The 19,620-nt window shown below is 42.5% G+C and overlaps 1 protein-coding gene across 1 annotated transcript in view; it reads right to left on the reverse strand.

Moving 5' to 3' along the window:
* Window positions 1-19,620, reverse strand: part of LOC307234906 (seizure protein 6 homolog) — a gene marked incomplete at both ends in the record, with an annotated part of 152,377 nt that overhangs the window by 89,326 nt on the left and 43,431 nt on the right. The window contains one exon of the mRNA XM_080006772.1: window positions 3,214-3,399. Coding sequence (XP_079862898.1) covers window positions 3,214-3,399 — 186 coding nt within the window. The remainder of the gene's footprint in view (window positions 1-3,213; window positions 3,400-19,620) is intronic.

Genomic DNA, 19,620 nt, shown 5'->3' on the forward strand with positions numbered 1-19,620 from the left:
AGGCGTACATGCTTTACGTGGTCGGAGAGGGATTTGGAGAAAATCAAGATGTCGTTGAGGTAAACAAAGATAAATGAGTTGAGCATGTCCCGGAGGACATCGTTAATTAGGGCCTGCAAGACCGCTGGGGCATTTGACAGACCAAAGGGCATAACAAGATACTCAAAGTGTCCGAGTGGGGTGTTGAATGCGGTCTTCCACTCGTCCCCTTCACGGATGCGGACCAGGTGGTAAGCGTTGCGGAGGTCGAGCTTGGAAAAGTGGGTGGCACCCTGGATGGGGACGAAGACTGATTCCATCAGGGGCAAGGGGTACTTGTCTTTGATCGTGATGTCGTTCAGTCCCCTGAAATCAATGCAAGGACGGAGGGTCTTGTCCTTCCGAAGAAGAAGAACCCTGCGCCTAGCGGAGAAGACGAGGGGCGAATAATCCCGGCAGCGAGAGAGTCGCAGATGTAAGTCTCCATGGCCTCCTGTTCGGGCCAGGGGACGTTATACAGGCAACTGCAGGGGAGGGGGGCGCCTGGCAGGAGGTTGATTGCGCAGTTGTAGGGGCGATGAGGTGGTAAGGATAGCGCCCCCTTCTTGCTGAAGACCGGGGCCAGGTCCAGATATTGCGATGGAACCGAGGGCAGGTCAGGGCTCTTGGGGACCCCTGCCGGCACGCTGTTGGAAAACCACCGCGCACTGCACAAGGAAGGCGCTGCAGGTGCCGAAATCGCCGTCGTAAGGCGCTGGAGCCGGAACTTGGGGCTCAGGGGGGACGAGAGAGGCGCTGGGAGCCCTGGTGGGGGAAGGAGGGCGGGTTGGAGGAGCAGGGGGGGCCACGGGGGCTGGAGGACCCTGCAGGCTGCTGTCGGCCGCCGAGATGGTCCGGAGGTGTTCCGCGATGTCCCGGAGGGCCTGGTCATGATGCCCAAGCAACACTCCTTGGTCCCAGAGTGCGCGGCGGAGCCCTTCTGTGTCGGCTGGGTCCATGTTTTCCTGGCCAGACCGTACTGTCACAACCAGAACTGGGAGGGACACAAAAGCACGACACAGGGAGACGGGAGGCAGGCAAGGGATGTTTATTAGCCGGGACGGTGGAGCTGGCCGGGGGGACCCGGTCGGGTGGGGATGGAGCAGGGCAGGGCAGGGATGATGATGACCAGGAGATGGAGTCCAGGATCCGGGTGGGGAGACGGGGAACCAGGCTGGATGGAGATGGACGGAGAGCCTTGGTCGACGAGAGGAGACAAGCGGGTAAGGAGAGACAACAAGACATCTTCTTGAGCCTGTACACTTCTTGGTCCGTAAACCCTCCTCTCCCCTTACTCCTCATTTGTTGCTGGGCAGCGTTTGTCAACAGCTCCTTGTCTGAGAAGTAGTCCTCCACCCTTATCCCTTTTAAGTTCTGAATTCTGTCTAGGTACGCTTTTATTTTCCCCTCACTAACTTTTTTTGCCCTTTTTCTTTTTGACGGCTAGAAAAACCTGGCCGTCACTATCTGCAGCAGAGTTTTCCTCCATCCAGGACTTTCCCTGGCTTGCTGTCCCTCTCTCCGCCTGAGTCTCCTCCGATTTAATTTGACTTTCTTTTTAGATGAGGAACTGTCAAAAGATCGTCCTCATCCCTCATATCAAAATCGCTCCCTTCCAACGCTTCTTCCTCCCTAGCTCTGTTGCCTGCACTCTTTTCTTTTTGTACTGCGTCTTTCTCTCCTTCACCTGTCCCCTCCTGTCCCACCACACTCACCTGCCTATCTTCTGGACCCTCACCCTTCTCCTCCTGTCTTCCCACCTTTACCTGCCTGCCGTCCAGACCCTCACCTGTCTCCCCCCGTGTCTCCATGCTCACCTGAATGTGCTGTTGACCTTCACCCGTTCCCTCCTGTGGCTCCACATTCACCTGTTTCCCCCCCTTTTTTTTTTTGACCTTCGCCTGTCCCCTCCTGTGCTCCCTTGTTCACCTGTTTTTCCTTTTTCTGCCCCTTACCTGTCTCCTCCTGTGCCCCCACCTTCACCTGTTCTTCCCTTTTTCTTTCTGACCTCCACCTGTCTTCTCCTGTGCTTCCCTGTTCACCTGTTTTCTCCTTTTCTGACCCTCACCTGTCCCCTCCTGTGCCCCCACCTTCACCTGTTTTTCCCCTTTTTCTTTTTGGCCCTCATGTGTCTCATCCTGTGCCCCCTCCTTCACCTGCTTTTCCTGTTCTTGACCCTCACCTGTCCCTTCCTGCGCTCCCTCATTTGTCTGTCCATCCTTTTTCCCCTCACCTGTCTTGCTGTTTGAGTTCCTTTCTGAGCATGCCCTGACCTGATGTCCCTCCCCACCACACCCAAAGCACTTGGTGTTGTCAGAGTTGACAAACACCACATAGTCAAATTCATCTGCCCTGATTTTAAAAGGCGACGCTCAGTTCCACAGCCCTGTTTTTCAGGATCATCAGGACGTGTCTCCTGTGCGACACCACATGCTTCAGCAGCGGCGACTTACATGCTGGCAGGACTTTCTTAACTGGCGACACCACCTTCCCGTGCCTCGAAAGTTCCCTAGTTAAGGTCTCATCCTTGATAAAAGGCGGAACGTTCGCCAAATTGACCCTCTTAGCCGGTGTGGAGAGAGGCAGGACGGGAACAAACATTCCGTTCACTGTGACACCACTTGCCACCATGGCGTTCAGTCTTTCCACACTATCTAGAAAAATGACCACAGCGCTGTTCATCCGCCCTGCGGACATGATGCTGCTGTAGCCAACAGCCTGTCCCACAGCCAGGCTGCAGTCCTCCACCGAGATGGAAGAAGACACAAGCAACTTGCCATGCCGTGCTTCCTCGTTAGCCCGCTGTGTGCACACACTACAACCAGTAGAAACAAAACTGTCACCAACAAATAATTATAAACATACAATTTCATTGAAAAGTTAGAGAAAGAAGTCACTCACTCCACCAAACACTCACACGCTCCGCTCACTCACACCTCCAACCACACAGAGAGAGAGAGAGAGAGAGAGAGAGAGAGAGAGAATTGTTAACAGTTGTTACGTATAACAACTATCGATGGATAGCTTTTGCAAAGCACCATACAATAGGTACATTTTGCACATTATCAGAAGTCGTGAAACCAATTGGTATATTCCGTTGGGTTCGCTTACTACCAACAAATGTACTTAAGTCGCTGTGGACAAAAGTGTCTGCTAAATTACGTGAATGACGTAAAGTAATGCATTCAACCATACCCAGGCACTGTGGTTCATTGCCACTCCAGTAGGGGCGACTGGCGTTGCAGCAGCTGAGCGTTGTGGGACCTTGAAGCTGGTAGCCTGTCCGACAGTAGAAGTAGGCTTCTCCCCCGACGTGGAGACTACTCACAGATACCACCCCGTAGGCTGGCTGCTTGGGGAAGGTACAACCCAACTCAAACACTGTGGGGAAAGGCAGAATGGAACGAGATGGAGAGAGATGAGTGATGTTTTGAACTCATTCTTAAATTTCCACAATTGGCCCAGAACTGAAGGCAAGAACCCTCACCTCCCTACTACGCCACCACACCTTCTTTGGGAGCTGTGTTTCATGGCTTGAGGGCGAAAGAATTAACCTTGTCACTTTTCGCTTCACACAGAAAGAAAGACATCCATCCTTACTTAGAGAAATCCTCATTGGCCTCCTTTGTTAATCAAACATTAACCCCCGCTACCCTCGTTCCTCAAGCAATCAACATATTTTTTTACACACAGTCCGGGGTCATAAAACAATACACTGATCTGATGTTAAATCCCCTGTTCTGATGATAAGGAAGCTTCACGCAGAAGCCCAGTCTAGCCGAACAACTTCTCTCTCCACTTGTCTCTATGCTTAAGGAGAGTACCCGGGCAGTGGCAGCATAAAGCTCCATAAACCCAGTTCATAATGGCTTCATTGGCTACCAAGCTGCAACAACCATCACAAGTATTTGGCAAGTATTTCACTAAGATTACCAAGTTGGCACCGTCTGTCGCAGAAGTTACTTTGAATTAGGCCCATTACACCTCGAGAAGGCAAACCCCTAAGAGTGAACTCCTCCTCTATAGCCATGTCCGGCACCTTTAGCCTACTACCATTCCACGTGTACATGCACAGCAATGTCCTTAACTACTGGCACTGGTGCTGCACAGACATGCCCAGGGGCTACCCTCCATCCATAATTACCACCACCAATATAACTATCAATGAACCATGTCTTTATTTAAGCAGAATAACAACAGAAAATACACTCACCAGCCACTTTATTAGGTACACCTGTTCAATTGCTTGTTAACACAAATAGCTCATCAGCCAATCACGTGCAACTCATTGCATTTAGGCATATACACATGGTAAGGATGACTTGCTGAAATTCAAACCGAGCATCAGAATGGGGAAGAAAGGGGATTAAAGTGACTTTGAACATGGCATGGTTGTTGGTGCCAGACGGGCTGGTCTGAGTATTTCAGAAACTGCTGACCTACTGGGATTTTCACACACAACCATCTCTAGGGTTTACAGAGAATGGTCCGAAAGAGAGAAAATACCCAGTGAGCGGCAGTTGTGTGGACAAAAATGCCTTGTTGATGTCAGAGGTCAGAGTAGAATGGGCAGACTGGTTCGAGATGATAGAAAGGCAACAATAACTCAAATAACCACTCGTTACAACCAAGGTATGCAGAATACCATCTCTGAATGTACATCACGTCGAACCTTGAATGGGCTACAGCAGCAGAAGACCACACGGGGTGCCACTCCTGTCAGCTCAGAACAGGAAACTGAGGCTACAATTCGCACAGGCTCACCAAAAATGGAATAGAAGATTGGGAAAACGTTGCCTGGTCTGATGAGTCTCGATTTCAGCTGCGACATTCAGATGGTAGGGTCAGATTTGGCGTAAACAATATGAAAGCATGGATCCATCCTGCCTTGTATCAGTGGTTCAGGCTGGTGGTGGTGGCGTAATGGTTTGGGGGATATTTTCTTGGCACAGTTTGGGCCCCTTAGTACCAATTGAGCATGGTTTAAACGCCACAGTATACCTGAGTATTGTTGCTGACGATGTCCATCCCATTATGACCACAGTGTACCCATCTTCTGATGGCTACTTCCAGAAGGATAATGGATAATGTCACAAAGCTCAAATCATCTCAAACTGGTTTCTTGAACATAACAATGAGTTCACTGTACTCCAATGGCCTCCACAGTCACCAGATCTCGACCAAATAGAGCACCTTTGGGATGTGGTGGAACGGGAGATTCGCATCATGGATGTGCAGCGACAAATCTGCAGCAACTGCGTGATGCTATCATGTCAATATGGACAAAAATCTCTGAGGAATGTTTCACACCTTGGTGAATCTATGCCACAAAGAATTAAGGCAGTTCTGAAGGCAAAAGGGGGCCCAACCTGGTACTAGCAAGATGTACCTAATAAAGTGGCCGGTGAGTGTATATCTAGCAAGAAAAAAGTAGAAGATTTATTTGTAGCATATGGCTGTTGACTGGAATTGTATACATGTCAAATTGATATGTATAAATGATAGGAATTGAAATGGCATTACCTTAAAGCTCAGGTAAAGACAGAAAATAAACCCCATAGTACAGTATGTGTTCATGAAGGAGAACTTCATTGACAAGTCGTGAAATCTGAGATTAAGAAATAATACCTCTGGAGCAATAACAGATTTACAACACGTGAGGTCAGAACTGTCCCTGCGTGTGGTTTGCGCATGACTAACCCCTGAGCCACACCAGAAGCAACACGTCAGATACGCTGCCATGTTAATCAATGTGGAAGGTCACACCAAGTAGAAGCATCAGCGTCGCAAAAGTGGCATGACACGAGGCTCATAAACCCCTCACGTTTTTTTAAGGACTCGGCTCTATTTTTCTGAGCGCAAAGCACAAACTGGAGCCTAGATTCCCATAGAGGTCCATTCAAAAGATGTATTTAGTGAAAATACTAAGAACCAAGGTTGGAATGCATCAACCACACACACACACACACACGCACACACACACACACACACACGCACACACACACGCACACACACACACACACACACACACACACACACACACACACACACACACACACATCGCTAATGTTTGATTTTACTTCATATTTGAGAAGTATTTTATAGACTTTATTTGTGTGGTATACCGTACCTGTCGGCAACACGTAAGCAGGACGTCTCTTTGCTGCTTGGAGTCACCACATGTGGGCTCTAGTCAAACTGACTTGTTATATATACAGTATTTGTATGGTAGAGAAATCTCTACATTTATTTATAAAGTATTGCTAAGCTTAAGAGTAATATGTTTTATCTAATGTAAAAGAATAACTACATTTTGCATGTTTTTCTTCATTTAATAATCTAACCAGAAACGACTGATAACAAAAAATAAATCTGAAAACACTATTACAGAAACAGCTCAATAAATACACAAATATACATTGTGAAAATCTCCTTGCATCCTCCTCCTCTGGTTAATAGGACAAACTGACCGCTGCCGCCCCTGGCTTCTCCCGCGGACCCACCAAGAAGAACCGGCACCACATTCCTCCTGTTAATAGCCGACTTTATTAGATTGTTAATTCTGGCGATAAAATGTGTTTTATTGCCGGAATTAATTATTCAAGCCAGAAGTGGCTGTGTGAAAAATAAACAAACAACGGAAGCTGTTTACGCGAACACTCTGTAGACGGACCCAGATGAAGTTGAGGGATTGACAAATGACGCGACGCTGTTGTGTTGCTGACGATGTCGCTTCTCGATTTGGCCCAGGGGTTAGGTGTGCCTTTTTTTCATCTAGTTTTGTACACACGATAGAGAAAACACCTCCTCAATCTTAGAAAGGTGCCTCAAAACAGTGTGGTTTGACCTGTTCTCTAAATTAAATGTTAATTCTCAATTAACCCTGTCCTGTTAAATGGAAATTAATAAACCCAAAAAATGTACGTTCTGCGCCAACATTTGTAGGGACAGAACACAAACATACAATATATATGCACACACAAACACCTACACGAAAGTCTACGGGCAAATATCCACTCTGCTCTGCATGCACACTTCAATCCTGATTTTAAAAATATACGTATTAATATCATCTCCTGTACATTGACATACAATAATGACATCCAGATGTCTGAGGAACAGGTGTGATCTAGCTTTCAAACTGCACTTTTATTGATAGTGATCTGTCATTCCTCCAGCTTGTTGGCATTTGGCCACATATATATTTCTACTAAGGGCTCTGATCCATCTCATTGTAATTGTCCTGGTTTTATTGTCAACTTCTGGATCACTTGGCAAAGCGATCCTATTGATTCTGTCTGCTCAGGACAGTACTGCGCTTTGGGCAAGAAAATATGTAGCAGGGGAAGATTAAGTAGGCCATAAATAGTCACCTATGACCCAAACAGGATGTAATACACACTGTTAGTGCTGCAAGATGTTCGCCAACTCTACTGCATCTCAAACAAATAGAGATAAAGGGAGCCACACTGCTCCCTCGTCTTTGCGGCATTCCTCATTATAGCGAAAACATTCAAGCCTTCACACCATAGTCAGCTTGTGTAGCTAGCAACCATTTCGCTCTCTCCGAGGAACACATTGCAGTTGCCAGCTGCAACTAAAACAAAGGAGCCAGACAAAACTAGTAAAGACTGTTGGTCTCGTGAGGGAATGAAAAATAGATAAAGGAGTCATTGTCGGGAGTATTGTGGGATCATGGTATCATGGCTCATGGACCATGGATCAATGGTAGAACTAAGTAGGAGCCTTCACAAAGACAAATTGCCTTGGAACCACATAACTCACTCTGGACCTGCTTCACTTAGTCATGACTTCTTGGGGAGTTGTACTCGAGACAAGTCATTTGGGACAGAGACCAGTGCCTACTGAACATGGTCGAGATCAAGTTCAAGAATAGTAATTAGTGAGGAATTTACTTTGGACATACTGAATAATATATTGTCATACTATATATTGAAACACAATAGATTAACATCAATATGTGTTCCAATAAAATAATGTGCTTCTATTGCAGAAATATTGTTCCGAAAGAAATTATGATTATGATAAAATAAAAGATTCATAATCCTAATTAGATAATTGCCACCAAAATAGACGGCAAGTCGCAAATAAAATAGGATGCATGCACTGCATCCTATTATCCTATTAATGAGCTGTTGATATATATGTGTGTTTGAGTGAAAGACTCAAAACTGTCTCAATACAATCCCAATTGGCCAGGTCACGATCCAATCAAACATTTTCGATTTATAGGCGCTAGTCTTTCCAAAATCATTTGGTGTGTGTGTGTCAAAGCCTCAAATCACAACAGCAATTTTCAGCAGCCAGTGAGATCACGTACCTGCACCATAGGGAAGCCAAAGAAAGTGGCAAGTGGGTGAGTGTGGATTTCTGAAAATGGCGGAGTGACTGGTGGAACTTACATTTCACTGCATATATGTATGAAAGTATGTATATGTATGTGACGAATAAACCTCTTGAATCTTGAACTGTCGCAGACTCATTAGTGTCTGATTAGTGTATGTCAGCGCTGCAAGTTTGCTGCACAAACAACCATGTTGGCAAGCTGTATGGTATCCATGATTCTTTTAGTATCAAAATATCACAAGATATTTTGCCTCTTGCGAGAATCTCATGGGAAGACACATTCTTGTGAGTTCTGGAGTACCATAAAACTGCATCCTTCTGTCTTTAGATTTGTGCTCCTCAAAGACAGAAATTGCTAGGTGTGTGTGTAGTAGACACTGAAATATGCAAATGTCAGTCGTTAAATGTGCCCATCTCAATCTTTTCACTGTCGTTCACAACTGAAAAAAAACACAATGTGGCCCCGGCTTAAATGAACTCGAAATATTGGAGTGATGAGCTTGAATCACCCCACTGGATAGAAGAGTAGAGCCCAATGAGTGAATGCAGGGGAGGTGGAAGGAGCACATCAACACAGCAGCAAGCAGGTAGCAAAGCAGGCAGGGCAAGAGGGTTGGAAGTTTAAATAGGCCGGCCAATAACGTGGAAGTGTGTGGTTCGAGCTGCCTGAAAGAACTAGCTATGCCTCAATTGTAAATTATCATAAGTTTAAAATTGTTATATTCTGTTTAAACTTTGAAGCATAAGCTTTGAAAAACTGCAACTGAATAAAGATGTCATTTCAACTGTATTTCCCATATGCTGCATTAACTTTTGTCCCAAAAGGCTACTACAATAGCTTTTCAACAAACTTACTTTGTCCCATTTTTCTGAAAATAAATTCAAATTTCTCATAGGATGTAAAACGTTTGCAAGGCATTGAGTGGGTTGAAATATCCCATCTGTCTTTGAACAGAATTTTTATTTTGGCTGATTATTTGACAGTGAAGGCCCGCCATTAATGTGTTGCTTAGTTGCGGTTCTACAGTTTGAAATGAAAAGGGAGGGAGTTAGATTTTTTATAACACTCTATAGAGTTAATTTGCGGCTTGTAACAGAATCCTGTGTTTGAGAGTGCAGACGTTGGGTAATGCACAGATGCGGATAACCCGTAATTACAAATTCACGCTATTGAAGCGACTTTTCCTGGAGCGAATTTTGGTCCCTTGATTTGCATTCCATTTAAATGTCCGAGATTTGGACGGATCTTTAGTGTTCTGTGGAGAAATTTATTGACAGATTTTTGAGCCTGCCCCTGCTGGGAAACCTGTGACAGCGACGTTGGCAAAAACCCACAAAGAAAAATGGAAGAGAGAGGGTAACTGGGGAAGAGAGGGAGATTGACAAAGAGAGAGAATGAGTGAAAGAAATAGATGGGAGAGCGGAGAGAGCTTTCCACTCTAAAGAGAATCTACTGGGGGCATATCACTATATTATAATATTCTTTCCACCCCTGAGAGACATGCTACTGTGATAAATAGCCAGAAGAAAGGAGGATATGAGAAAGCGGACACACACACACACACACACACACACACACACGCACAAATAAAAGGCACAAATGCAACCCACATACACCCAACAATCAAAAACGCACAGCCACACATACAGAGGACACACACACAAAGAATACAACTGCACTAGCAGAGGAACATATTTAAAGCTGACTAATCTCTTATTAGATGAAAGTGTTCCTCTCATTCATTCTCTCTTTTTCCCTCCTGTCCTCTCTTCATCCCCGTTCACATAGTGGCAATGAGCCAAATGAGGGTCTCAAAGGCAGCCCCCCTCCCTCAACATTACTTACCACCAGCACCACTTCTGCAATCCAGTTTTGTTTGTGCTTTATTATGGCCCTAGCATACCAGCTTGCATGTGGCTGGGGAGTTTTGTGAGCAGCGCAGGGGTGCGTTGTTACAGCATGATCGCCCTGCCATTTCCCTTTCAAATAGCTTTCGCTCAGAAGTGGTGAGGGGGCGGAGGGAGGTAGGGAGGAAGCTGCCGCACCGCAGCGAGTGCACAGCCGCCATACAAATCACACGCTAGTGGCCCTCTCCTCCGCAAAGGCCTGCTGCACTGTGGGCCCATACGAAAGGCAACGTGGGCTGTAATAAGAGAAACTTGTATACCAGGGAATTAAGCTTGCAGCGACAGGTGCCAACACCTTTTTCCACCCGGCCTCTGGTCTGATAAGAATAGCAGTACCAAGACAGACTGATGGATGATGGACGGATGTGTAGGTGGGTGGATGATAGAGGGATGGATGGATGGAATGTGGATGGGTGGAGGATGGATGGATGGATAAGTGGATAGACAAATGGATAGATGATGGGATGAATGGATGGGTGGAGGATGGATGGATGAGTGGAGGATGGATGGATGAATGTATGGGTGGATAGACAGATGGGTGGATGGTAAACAGAGGGCAGTGTTTCTCAAATGGGGGTACTCGTACCCTAAAAGGGTATGGCAGGGGGTACTCCGATAATTAAACATATATGTTAAAATATGCGCTTTAAAGACGCACTTCCTTACTTTGATTGGTGATTAATGAAATACATTGAAATATATTACACAGTTGATGTGTTAACAACAAAGAAACACTAAGCTAATGCTCTTGATAACAACTATAACAGAATGGAATGATTTCTGGGTGAGCACAGATAAAGTGAGCAGCAATTTGTAGCTATGTAATTACAAAGATCTGTGTCTTGAAATAGGTGCATAGGCTGTGCGGAAACAAAGTTACAGTCCACTGAAGCCACATAAAATGCTGATGGATATTTTATCTAGGCATGCATAAATATATACCTATTTCATGCACAAGTTTTTGATCAATAAGTGAAGCATTTTTTGATTGCAGAGCTGGGTCAAATGGCGACTGAGCGCATGCGTTAGGTTAAGATAGAATTCATCCCTTTTGAGTCGGTGGTGGTACTTATTGATGCAAGGTTTGAATAGGGACTCCGCATTGCACCATGGTCTTCATCAGGAGGACAGACAGCTGGCTCCGCTTTACCCATGCCCTTCTCTGTGTTTCAATTGTGTTTTGTATCAATCCCCCTCTTTTCTGGACACCACTGGGGTACCTCAAATGGAGTGGCCTGCACTTTCTCTAGACCTGAATCCCATAGAAAACCTATGAGATCAGCTGAGTCGCCGTGTAGAGGCTCGTAACTCTGTACCCCAGAACCTCAATGACCTGAGGGCCGCCCTTCAAGAAGAGTGGGGTGCCAGGCCTCAGCAGACAATAAGTCGACTTGTGAACAGCATGAGACATCGTTGTCAAGTTATTGAGACATTGACATTTTTTGTTGTGGTATACCCACTGCTGTTGGCTTTTGTTTCAATAAATTGTTTGAGATGAGGAAATCACCATTGCATGCTTCTACTTAAATGCTCTACTTTCATGATATAATATCACTGTAGCGTGAACTTTTTACATTTTCCATAAATTTCATCCGAAAGCCAACTATCCCTAACTTTTTGTGAGTAGTGTGTGTGTGTATATATATATATATATATATATATATATATATATATATATATATATATATATATATATATATATATATATATAATAAAAATGTACCCACCCATGCATCATCCATCCATCTGTCTAGTCACCTATCCTTTCATCCACACTCATCCATTTTTTGTCTCAGTTTATTTGTATTCTTAAATGAAGGAAAGGAGTCTTCAAACATTTTATTTTAGAATCGAGGGCATCAAAGATCTGCTGTTCTCTTAAAAGTTATTTATTTTACTTAAAGAAGAGATCTTGTGTATATTTTCAATATTTTCTGACTTGTGAAGGTTGAATCTTTTGTAGTGAAATGTGAGCAGGTTGACTGATTTTGTAAATGTTTTAATACCTGTGGGATATGCCCTTTGTATAACACTTTGCCAGACCTACTCAATTTAAACAAATATCAAAGGTGTAATGTCCAACAGTAAATGGATCTCCCTCTTGTGCCAGCTATATTCAAATGCGCAAGTCTCCAATTCAAATACCAATCCAACTCCACAACAAAAGTGGGCAGTTTCCAAAACAGCACCTCGCTAATTGAGACATTGAACCAAATAATCAAGAGCAATTAAATCATCCCAATGAGTGATATATGAAAATGAATTATTGAAAATATGCTAATACATCAACATACATAAGGACTTCTTTTAAACCCCCAAAAATCATCACCTTCAGAAATGTATGTATGTGGTCTTTGAGCCAGACTTTAGCATCAAAGGTTCAAAATTTTGTTAAAGCAGTACTTCAAAAATGATGAATGAATTATCCTTCGAGCGGACACAATGTTTGCTTTCACCTTCCGTTATTGACGCTAGCTGGGAGTGTTGGTGACAATCTTCCAGGTTTATCACTGGTTGCCATGGTGTTTCCAAAATGTTATGTTCGATTACTCACTGCCCTTGCATTTTAGAGTGAAATCAACAGGGAAAGCAGGAAGTTGAACTGCCTGGAGTTTGCCTTTGACAGACTTGTATTTCCATAGTCCGTCCTCCGCGTCTACAAATCAGTCATAGTCATGTCAAAATTATTTTTGTGAAATATTGAAAAACGTGTTTGAGACCAAAAAATAATATTGAGTTAACTCCAACCATTAACACTGGAAAGGCAGTACCTGTATGATTTCCCTTACAGAAGAAGATGAATAGTTCAAACAACACTCCTATATTTTACATGGACGGATGTCCGATAGATACATTACATTCGCCCTCCTCCACACCCCGCCACCCCCTCTGCGCACCCAGGAATCAATAATAAAAAAATGACAAGAAGGGTATTCATTTACACCCAGCTTATCAGGGCCCATTGTGAATAATTAGGCGTAAAGGGTCAAGCTGGAGAGGACACACACGCACACACACACACACACACACACACACACACACGCACACAAAATATCCTTCAATGACTAGATTGAATTTCACACATCGAGTTAGGACCTCAACTGTTCTTGGACTCCTCTCAGGCACGCAGGACTACTAAAGTGGCGTATGTTGTTCAACTGGTCATGTTTGTGGTGTAGTCAAAAGCAAGAACTTTTTTTCATAAATATATCTGTGGCTACTGCAGTGGGAAGAGAAGTAAGCTATTAAAAACCTAAAAATTAAAAAAATATATATAAAAAGAAAAACTTTGTCGGTTTCCAAAGAAAAGTTCCTAGGTGTGAATGCACAATCCATAAATAGCACCAGATATGCAAGGTGCAAACCCTTTTATAAACAGTTAAAGATCTCTTCTTCCCAAAGTTAGATATTTACCTTTTTGAAATAGTCTACATCTGCAGTCATATAGTAACTACAGGAGAAAGGTTAAAGGCTTAGTGGCACAGTTAGAAAATGGAAATTATTTTTAGAACTTTGTGCACAATTGTGTCTAGGTGGCAGTGGGTGCGGCATATAAATTACAGTAGTTGTTTTACAGTTAATCCAGGTGTTTCTTATGACACGTTAAGTGGCGATTTTATCAGGTTTCGGAATCATAATGTGAGTATACCACATGTTTCTGAGGGAGTTAAGAAAAGAACCGCTTGGTTGTCGTCTGTTTTGGGCAGTAACGTGTTACTAGTAACACGTTATAGTAATAACAGTACTTTTCCCAGTAACAAGTAGTGTAATGAATTACTAATAAAATAAAAAACTACGCATAAAAATAAAAAACTCGTTACTAGGGGTGGGCTGTAAAATGTACCCCAATATACCCCAATAGTACGATTGGATGGTTGGAATCAAAACTTCTGTAACGGGAGACTATTTCCTGACCAGACTTTAATATAACGCCGTTCATTATTATAATTTTTTTTTATCGTTTATAATAATTTATTTTTCATTCAAACTTTTTTTTTTTTTTTACAAATTATAGTTTTCTGATTACCTGAGGACATTTAATTTTGATAAATTGTTTTATTTGAAATGAGTGCACTGCAGAAACAATGCAGACAATAACAGTAGTGTTAACAAAATGCTCATTTAAGTTCAGCAATTTTGTCTCAATTGTTACTTTATTAAATTGTTGTATTTTATCATGTGCAAAAAAAACCATCATTGATGATATCGGTATTATACACGTGAAGTGAATATATATCTAGTATATAGTGATGAATTTCTCATCTCGTTCTATTGGCACCTGTCAAGAGGTGAGATATGTTAGGAAGCAAGTTAACAGTCAGTCTTGAAGTTGATCTTTTGGAAGTAGGAAAAATGGAAAAGCGTAAGGATCTGAGCAACTTTCACAAGGGCAAAAATGTGATGGCTAGAGGACTGGGTCAGAGCATCTCCAAAGCGGTAGTTCTTGTGGGCTGTTCCTGGTAGGCAGTGGTTAGTACCTCGTTAAAAAGTTAATGCTGGCTATGACAGAAAGGTGTCAGAACACACAGTGCTCCATAGCGGGCAGACCGGTCAGAGTGCCCATGCTGACCCCTGTCCACCTCCGAAAGCACCTACAATTGACACGTGAGCATCAGAACTGGAGCATGGATCAATGGAAGAAGGTGGCCTGGTTTGATGAATCACATTTTCTTCTACATGTGGATGGCCGGAGTTAGGGTCCAATCCGATCGAGCATTTGTGGGATGTGCTGGAACAACAAGCCCCGATCCATGCTGGCCCCACCTCCCAATTTACAGGACTTAAAGGATCTGCTGCTAACGTCTTGGTGCCAGATACCACAGGACACCTTCAGAGGTCTTGTGGTGCCCACGCCTCGATGGGTCAGAGCTGTTTTGGCTGCATGAGGGGGGGCTACACAATAATAGTGGTTATTAGTGGTGGTTTTAATGTTGTGGCTTATTGGCATCGGCCATAAAAAAACAAAACAAAAAAACAAAACAAAACAAAACAAAAAAAAAACCATAACGGTTGACCACTAGTGGAGAGGGTAAAGATGTGGATTTGTGAAACCATTGAAAAACAGCAAAAAGCACCACCAAGGAGCTTTATGAGAACAGCACAATCCAGAAAGGAGAATTCATAAGCGATAGAACACATCCCTTAAAAATCTACAACCTTTAGATGTAGACCCTTTGAAACTAAGTGAAAAAGTTTTGGTGAAAAAGTGAGAGGCTGATTGAGATGGTTTGGACACATGTTGTAGGGGAGATGAGAGTTACTGTACATTGGGAGAAGGATGCTGAGGATGGAGCTACCAGGCAAGAGGAAAAGAGAAGGACCAAAGGGAAGGTTTATGGATATGAGGGAGGACATGCAGGCGGTTGGTGTAAGGGAGGAAGATACGCAGAACAGTAGGTATTGGAGGCAGATGATCCGCTGGGGCGACCCCTAACGGGAGCAGCCGAAAAAAGAAGAAGACCCTTTGAAACTAAGAGGTCCACCACTTTGTGTAGACATGTGAGTTTGATAAACAGCTATTGTAATCTATAGTCTATACATAATGAGTCTGTACATAAGCTGTGGTTAGGCAACATTCATCACATGCTGGTCAATTTCCGGTCAATTTGCTGATAAGTATGGTGGGAGACTTTCGTTTTTTGACTCGTTCTTTGATGTGCACCGATTCATCCCTCCTTTTCATTGATTGTGTTCCAAAAATGCAAATGGTTAACAAAGCCTCCCTGTTGATAAATTGGGAGATCGGGCCATCACTTCCTCTTGCTCAAACACAATTTGTGCACTGTGCTAGCATTTAGTTAGACTGGAGAAACTTGGGGATGCACATAATATTGAATTGCATTTAGCGCCTACGTCACAATAGGTTTTGTATGTACAAAGAAAATGTACACCTGCTCAAGACCGTCATGTGCATCTTAACAATCCACCCAAAATGGATTTCAAAGGTTAAATTCTAGCCTTAAAATGTCCAACATTTTTTAACAAGGAAACATAATGAGACAGCAGTACAGAAATTTCACACAAGAGTGATACGGACGGATGAATGAATGAGACCCAGAGTGGCTGCCAGAAACATTCTTTGTGTGAACTGCGTGTAAGTCAAAAACCATGTCAAGAGAGAGCAGAAAACAATACAAGATTACAGATGTTGTAAGGCTTGAGGATGTAAGATAACACAGCTGCCAACAAATCTGTTTTGAAAGAAAATGAAAGAAAATCATCAACAAGATGGACTTTTAATTAATTCCCCTCACGGTTACAAAGCTCTGTTCACTTCAGGATATCTCACTTCATGATATATCTTGTATAATAATCAGCAATTAATAACAATTTATTATCTAGTCAGGCAGTTGATTGATAACAGCATCATTCTCTTCCTGACAGGAAGGTCCTTTTCATTAACAGATGACAAGCAGTGCTGCAAGATAAGTATGCTCTACTCTCCATACAAAGTTTTGGAGGATAGGCAGGTAAAGCACGGGAATTCCTCTGCATTCAAAAACCTGGTGTGTGGGAATGTACAACAATCAGAAAATACAAATCATAATACAAATCCGAATGTGAAACTTAACCAAGTTTGTGGAATTTCCCAGAAGATGCTTACTTTAACTCCAACTCTGGACTGGAGTCTATTCAATGGTCATGTACACCTTAATGGATGAATATCTGTTACAGCATTCTTGTGATTAAATGATTGTGTCTGGTGCAAACAGTGGGTGCTATCCAATGCTATACGCCTGGCTGTCTAATAGATTAGCAACAATCAGAGAATACAAATCATAATACAAATACAAATCCAAGACTGAAGAAAATAGACACTCAAAAGGCACGCTATACCCCAATTAAGCTCAATAATCAGGTTAAGATAATAATGTGATTAACGTGCTGACATGCATTTCGAATAATTGTACAGAAAAACCTGAGTTTACAGTCCGGTTATTGACAGAAAGTGAAAGGAAGTAAAAACCTCTGTCATCCTCTCGGACACTATGTCCCTATTTCCAAATATCTCACTATATTTAGCTCAAACTCAAAATAAAAACTGTCTCACTTTCTGACCAAAAGTGTGCTGTTCGTTTGTTTACCGGCGGTTATCATGGTGTCCGTTGTTTATATGCCAAAACAACCCTATCCAGGTCAAATATGTGACAGTGACAGTGGTTCTCAAGAAGGCCAAGGTAATTTTTTCAGTTTTTATGGAATATGGAAGTGTAGGGTGTAAGCTTTCCAATGACATCTCATACATTGAAATCTGAACATACTGTATTTGAAGAAGAGATGCTTATTTCAATGTTGGTACACCTAATCTCACCCAGCAGAAAAATGCGCCTCAAAGATCCTGAAGTTTTTCCACACTTCAGAGGCAGGTAAGTATGAGGAGAAGTATGTTATTTATTTGTTTTCATTAATATTTATTTAAATTATTAATTTATAAAAATAGTGGAAAATGCATAATTGTAGTTAATCTTTAATTTAAGTTCATTTTCAGTTTCAGTTTTCTTTTTTTTTTTTAAGTTCATGCTCATTATAGTAGCATGAACCCTCTATTATTCTGCAACTTCAAAACATTCCCATTTCCTGCATTTATTGTTTGATAACAATGATACTTTTTAGAAAGTGGCATTTTTCAGATCTTTCACTTTTCGAAGCACCAGACAACAATTCCCAGAATGCAAATGGTGGGAAATTGGTGTTTTCTGGGAGCACCCCGCCGTTTTTCTGCCACCCTCTTCTTATTATCCATAACAACACAGAGATTATGTTTTCACGGAGAAGTGAAATTTCCTGCTTGGTGTTTATTAGAGCCTCATCTACAGAATGTAGGATGAGGATCCTATTGTTATTGCTCTGTTTATTCTACTTGTTCTTGCTCTTCTTGTTCTTCAGCCAAATTGTGTTGACTTTTTGGGGGCCTTAAGAAACTCGAAAACTCTCTTGGCCACTGTCTACAAGACACCTTGGGTATTAAAAGTTATGAAAATATTTTTTTTCGTCATACGATATGGCCCAGGCAACGTGTTGAATTTCATGTTTGAAAAATCACAGCATTTACGTGACTTTTGGGGCCTTAAGAAACAAAACTATGCACACTCTTCAGTCCCGATGTGTCATTTCATATTCTATCAGTCCCGTGTATGGCTGTGTCAAAATGGCCGCCTACGCTCCCCAGAAAAAAAAAATCGAACCTATTAAATTTTTTTACACAAAAACTCACGAAATTTGGGACACATATGGAAAATCACTAGACTTAAAAAATATATATTGCTTTTATGACCGAAACAACAGGAAGTCGGCCATGATGGAAGGTGAGAGGTGAGATTTTAGTCAGTTTTTGGTCATTTTCATGCTTTGTACTTTCACTAAATCCTCCTAGACGATTAATCCCATTGACTTCAAAGTCGGTGAGTGTCTCCAAGACACATTCACGATTAAAAGTAATTCGAAGATCTGTTTTTTGTCACACTGTGTGGGCGTGGCACAACCTTGAATTTCATATTGGAAAAATGGCACTGTTTCCATGACTTCTTTGTCACTTTTTGATCACTTTCATGCTCTGTACTTTCGCGGACTCTTCCAAGCCGATTTATTGGGTCCCGCCGACACTTGCTCTTTGGGGCCCGGTCATCGCTGCTTGCAGCTTTAATCCTTCTTGTTCTTGTTCTTCTTGTTCTTGTTCTTGTTCTTGTTCTTCAGCCAAATTGCATCGGCCATATTGGATTGAATGTGTAATTTTAGTCACTTTCCAGTCATTATCATGCTATGTACTTTTGCAAACTCCTCCTAGGGAGGAGACACCTAAGACACCTTGGGGATTAAATGTTATGAAAAGTTTTAGTTTTTGTCTCATGATGTGGGCGTGGCAACATGTGGAATTTCATGTTTGAAAAAAACACTTTGTTTATACGTGTCTTAAGAAACTCAAAAACTCAGTTCCTGTGTGTCATTTGATATTCTATGGGTCCCGTGCATGGTTGTGTCAAAATGGCCACCTACGCCCCCTAGAAAAAAAGAAAAAATCAAACCTATTCACCTTTTTCCACAAAAACTCATGAAATTCGCAAAAAATATATAACATCACTACACTAAAAATATATATATATTGCCGCCATGACCAACAGGAAGTTAACCATATTGGATTAAAGGTGCAATTTTAGTCACTTTTTTGTAATTTTTATGCTTTGTACTTTTGTGAACTGCTCCTAGACAATTTATCAGATTGACTTCAAACTTGGTGAGTGTCTACAAGACACTTCATCACTAAAAGTTAATAAAATATTATTTTTTCGTCACACAGTGTGGGCGTGGCACAGCCTTGAATTTCATGTT

Source organism: Zeus faber (genome assembly GCF_960531495.2).
Source record: "Zeus faber genome assembly, chromosome: 9".
Classification (NCBI taxonomy): domain Eukaryota; kingdom Metazoa; phylum Chordata; class Actinopteri; order Zeiformes; family Zeidae; genus Zeus; species Zeus faber.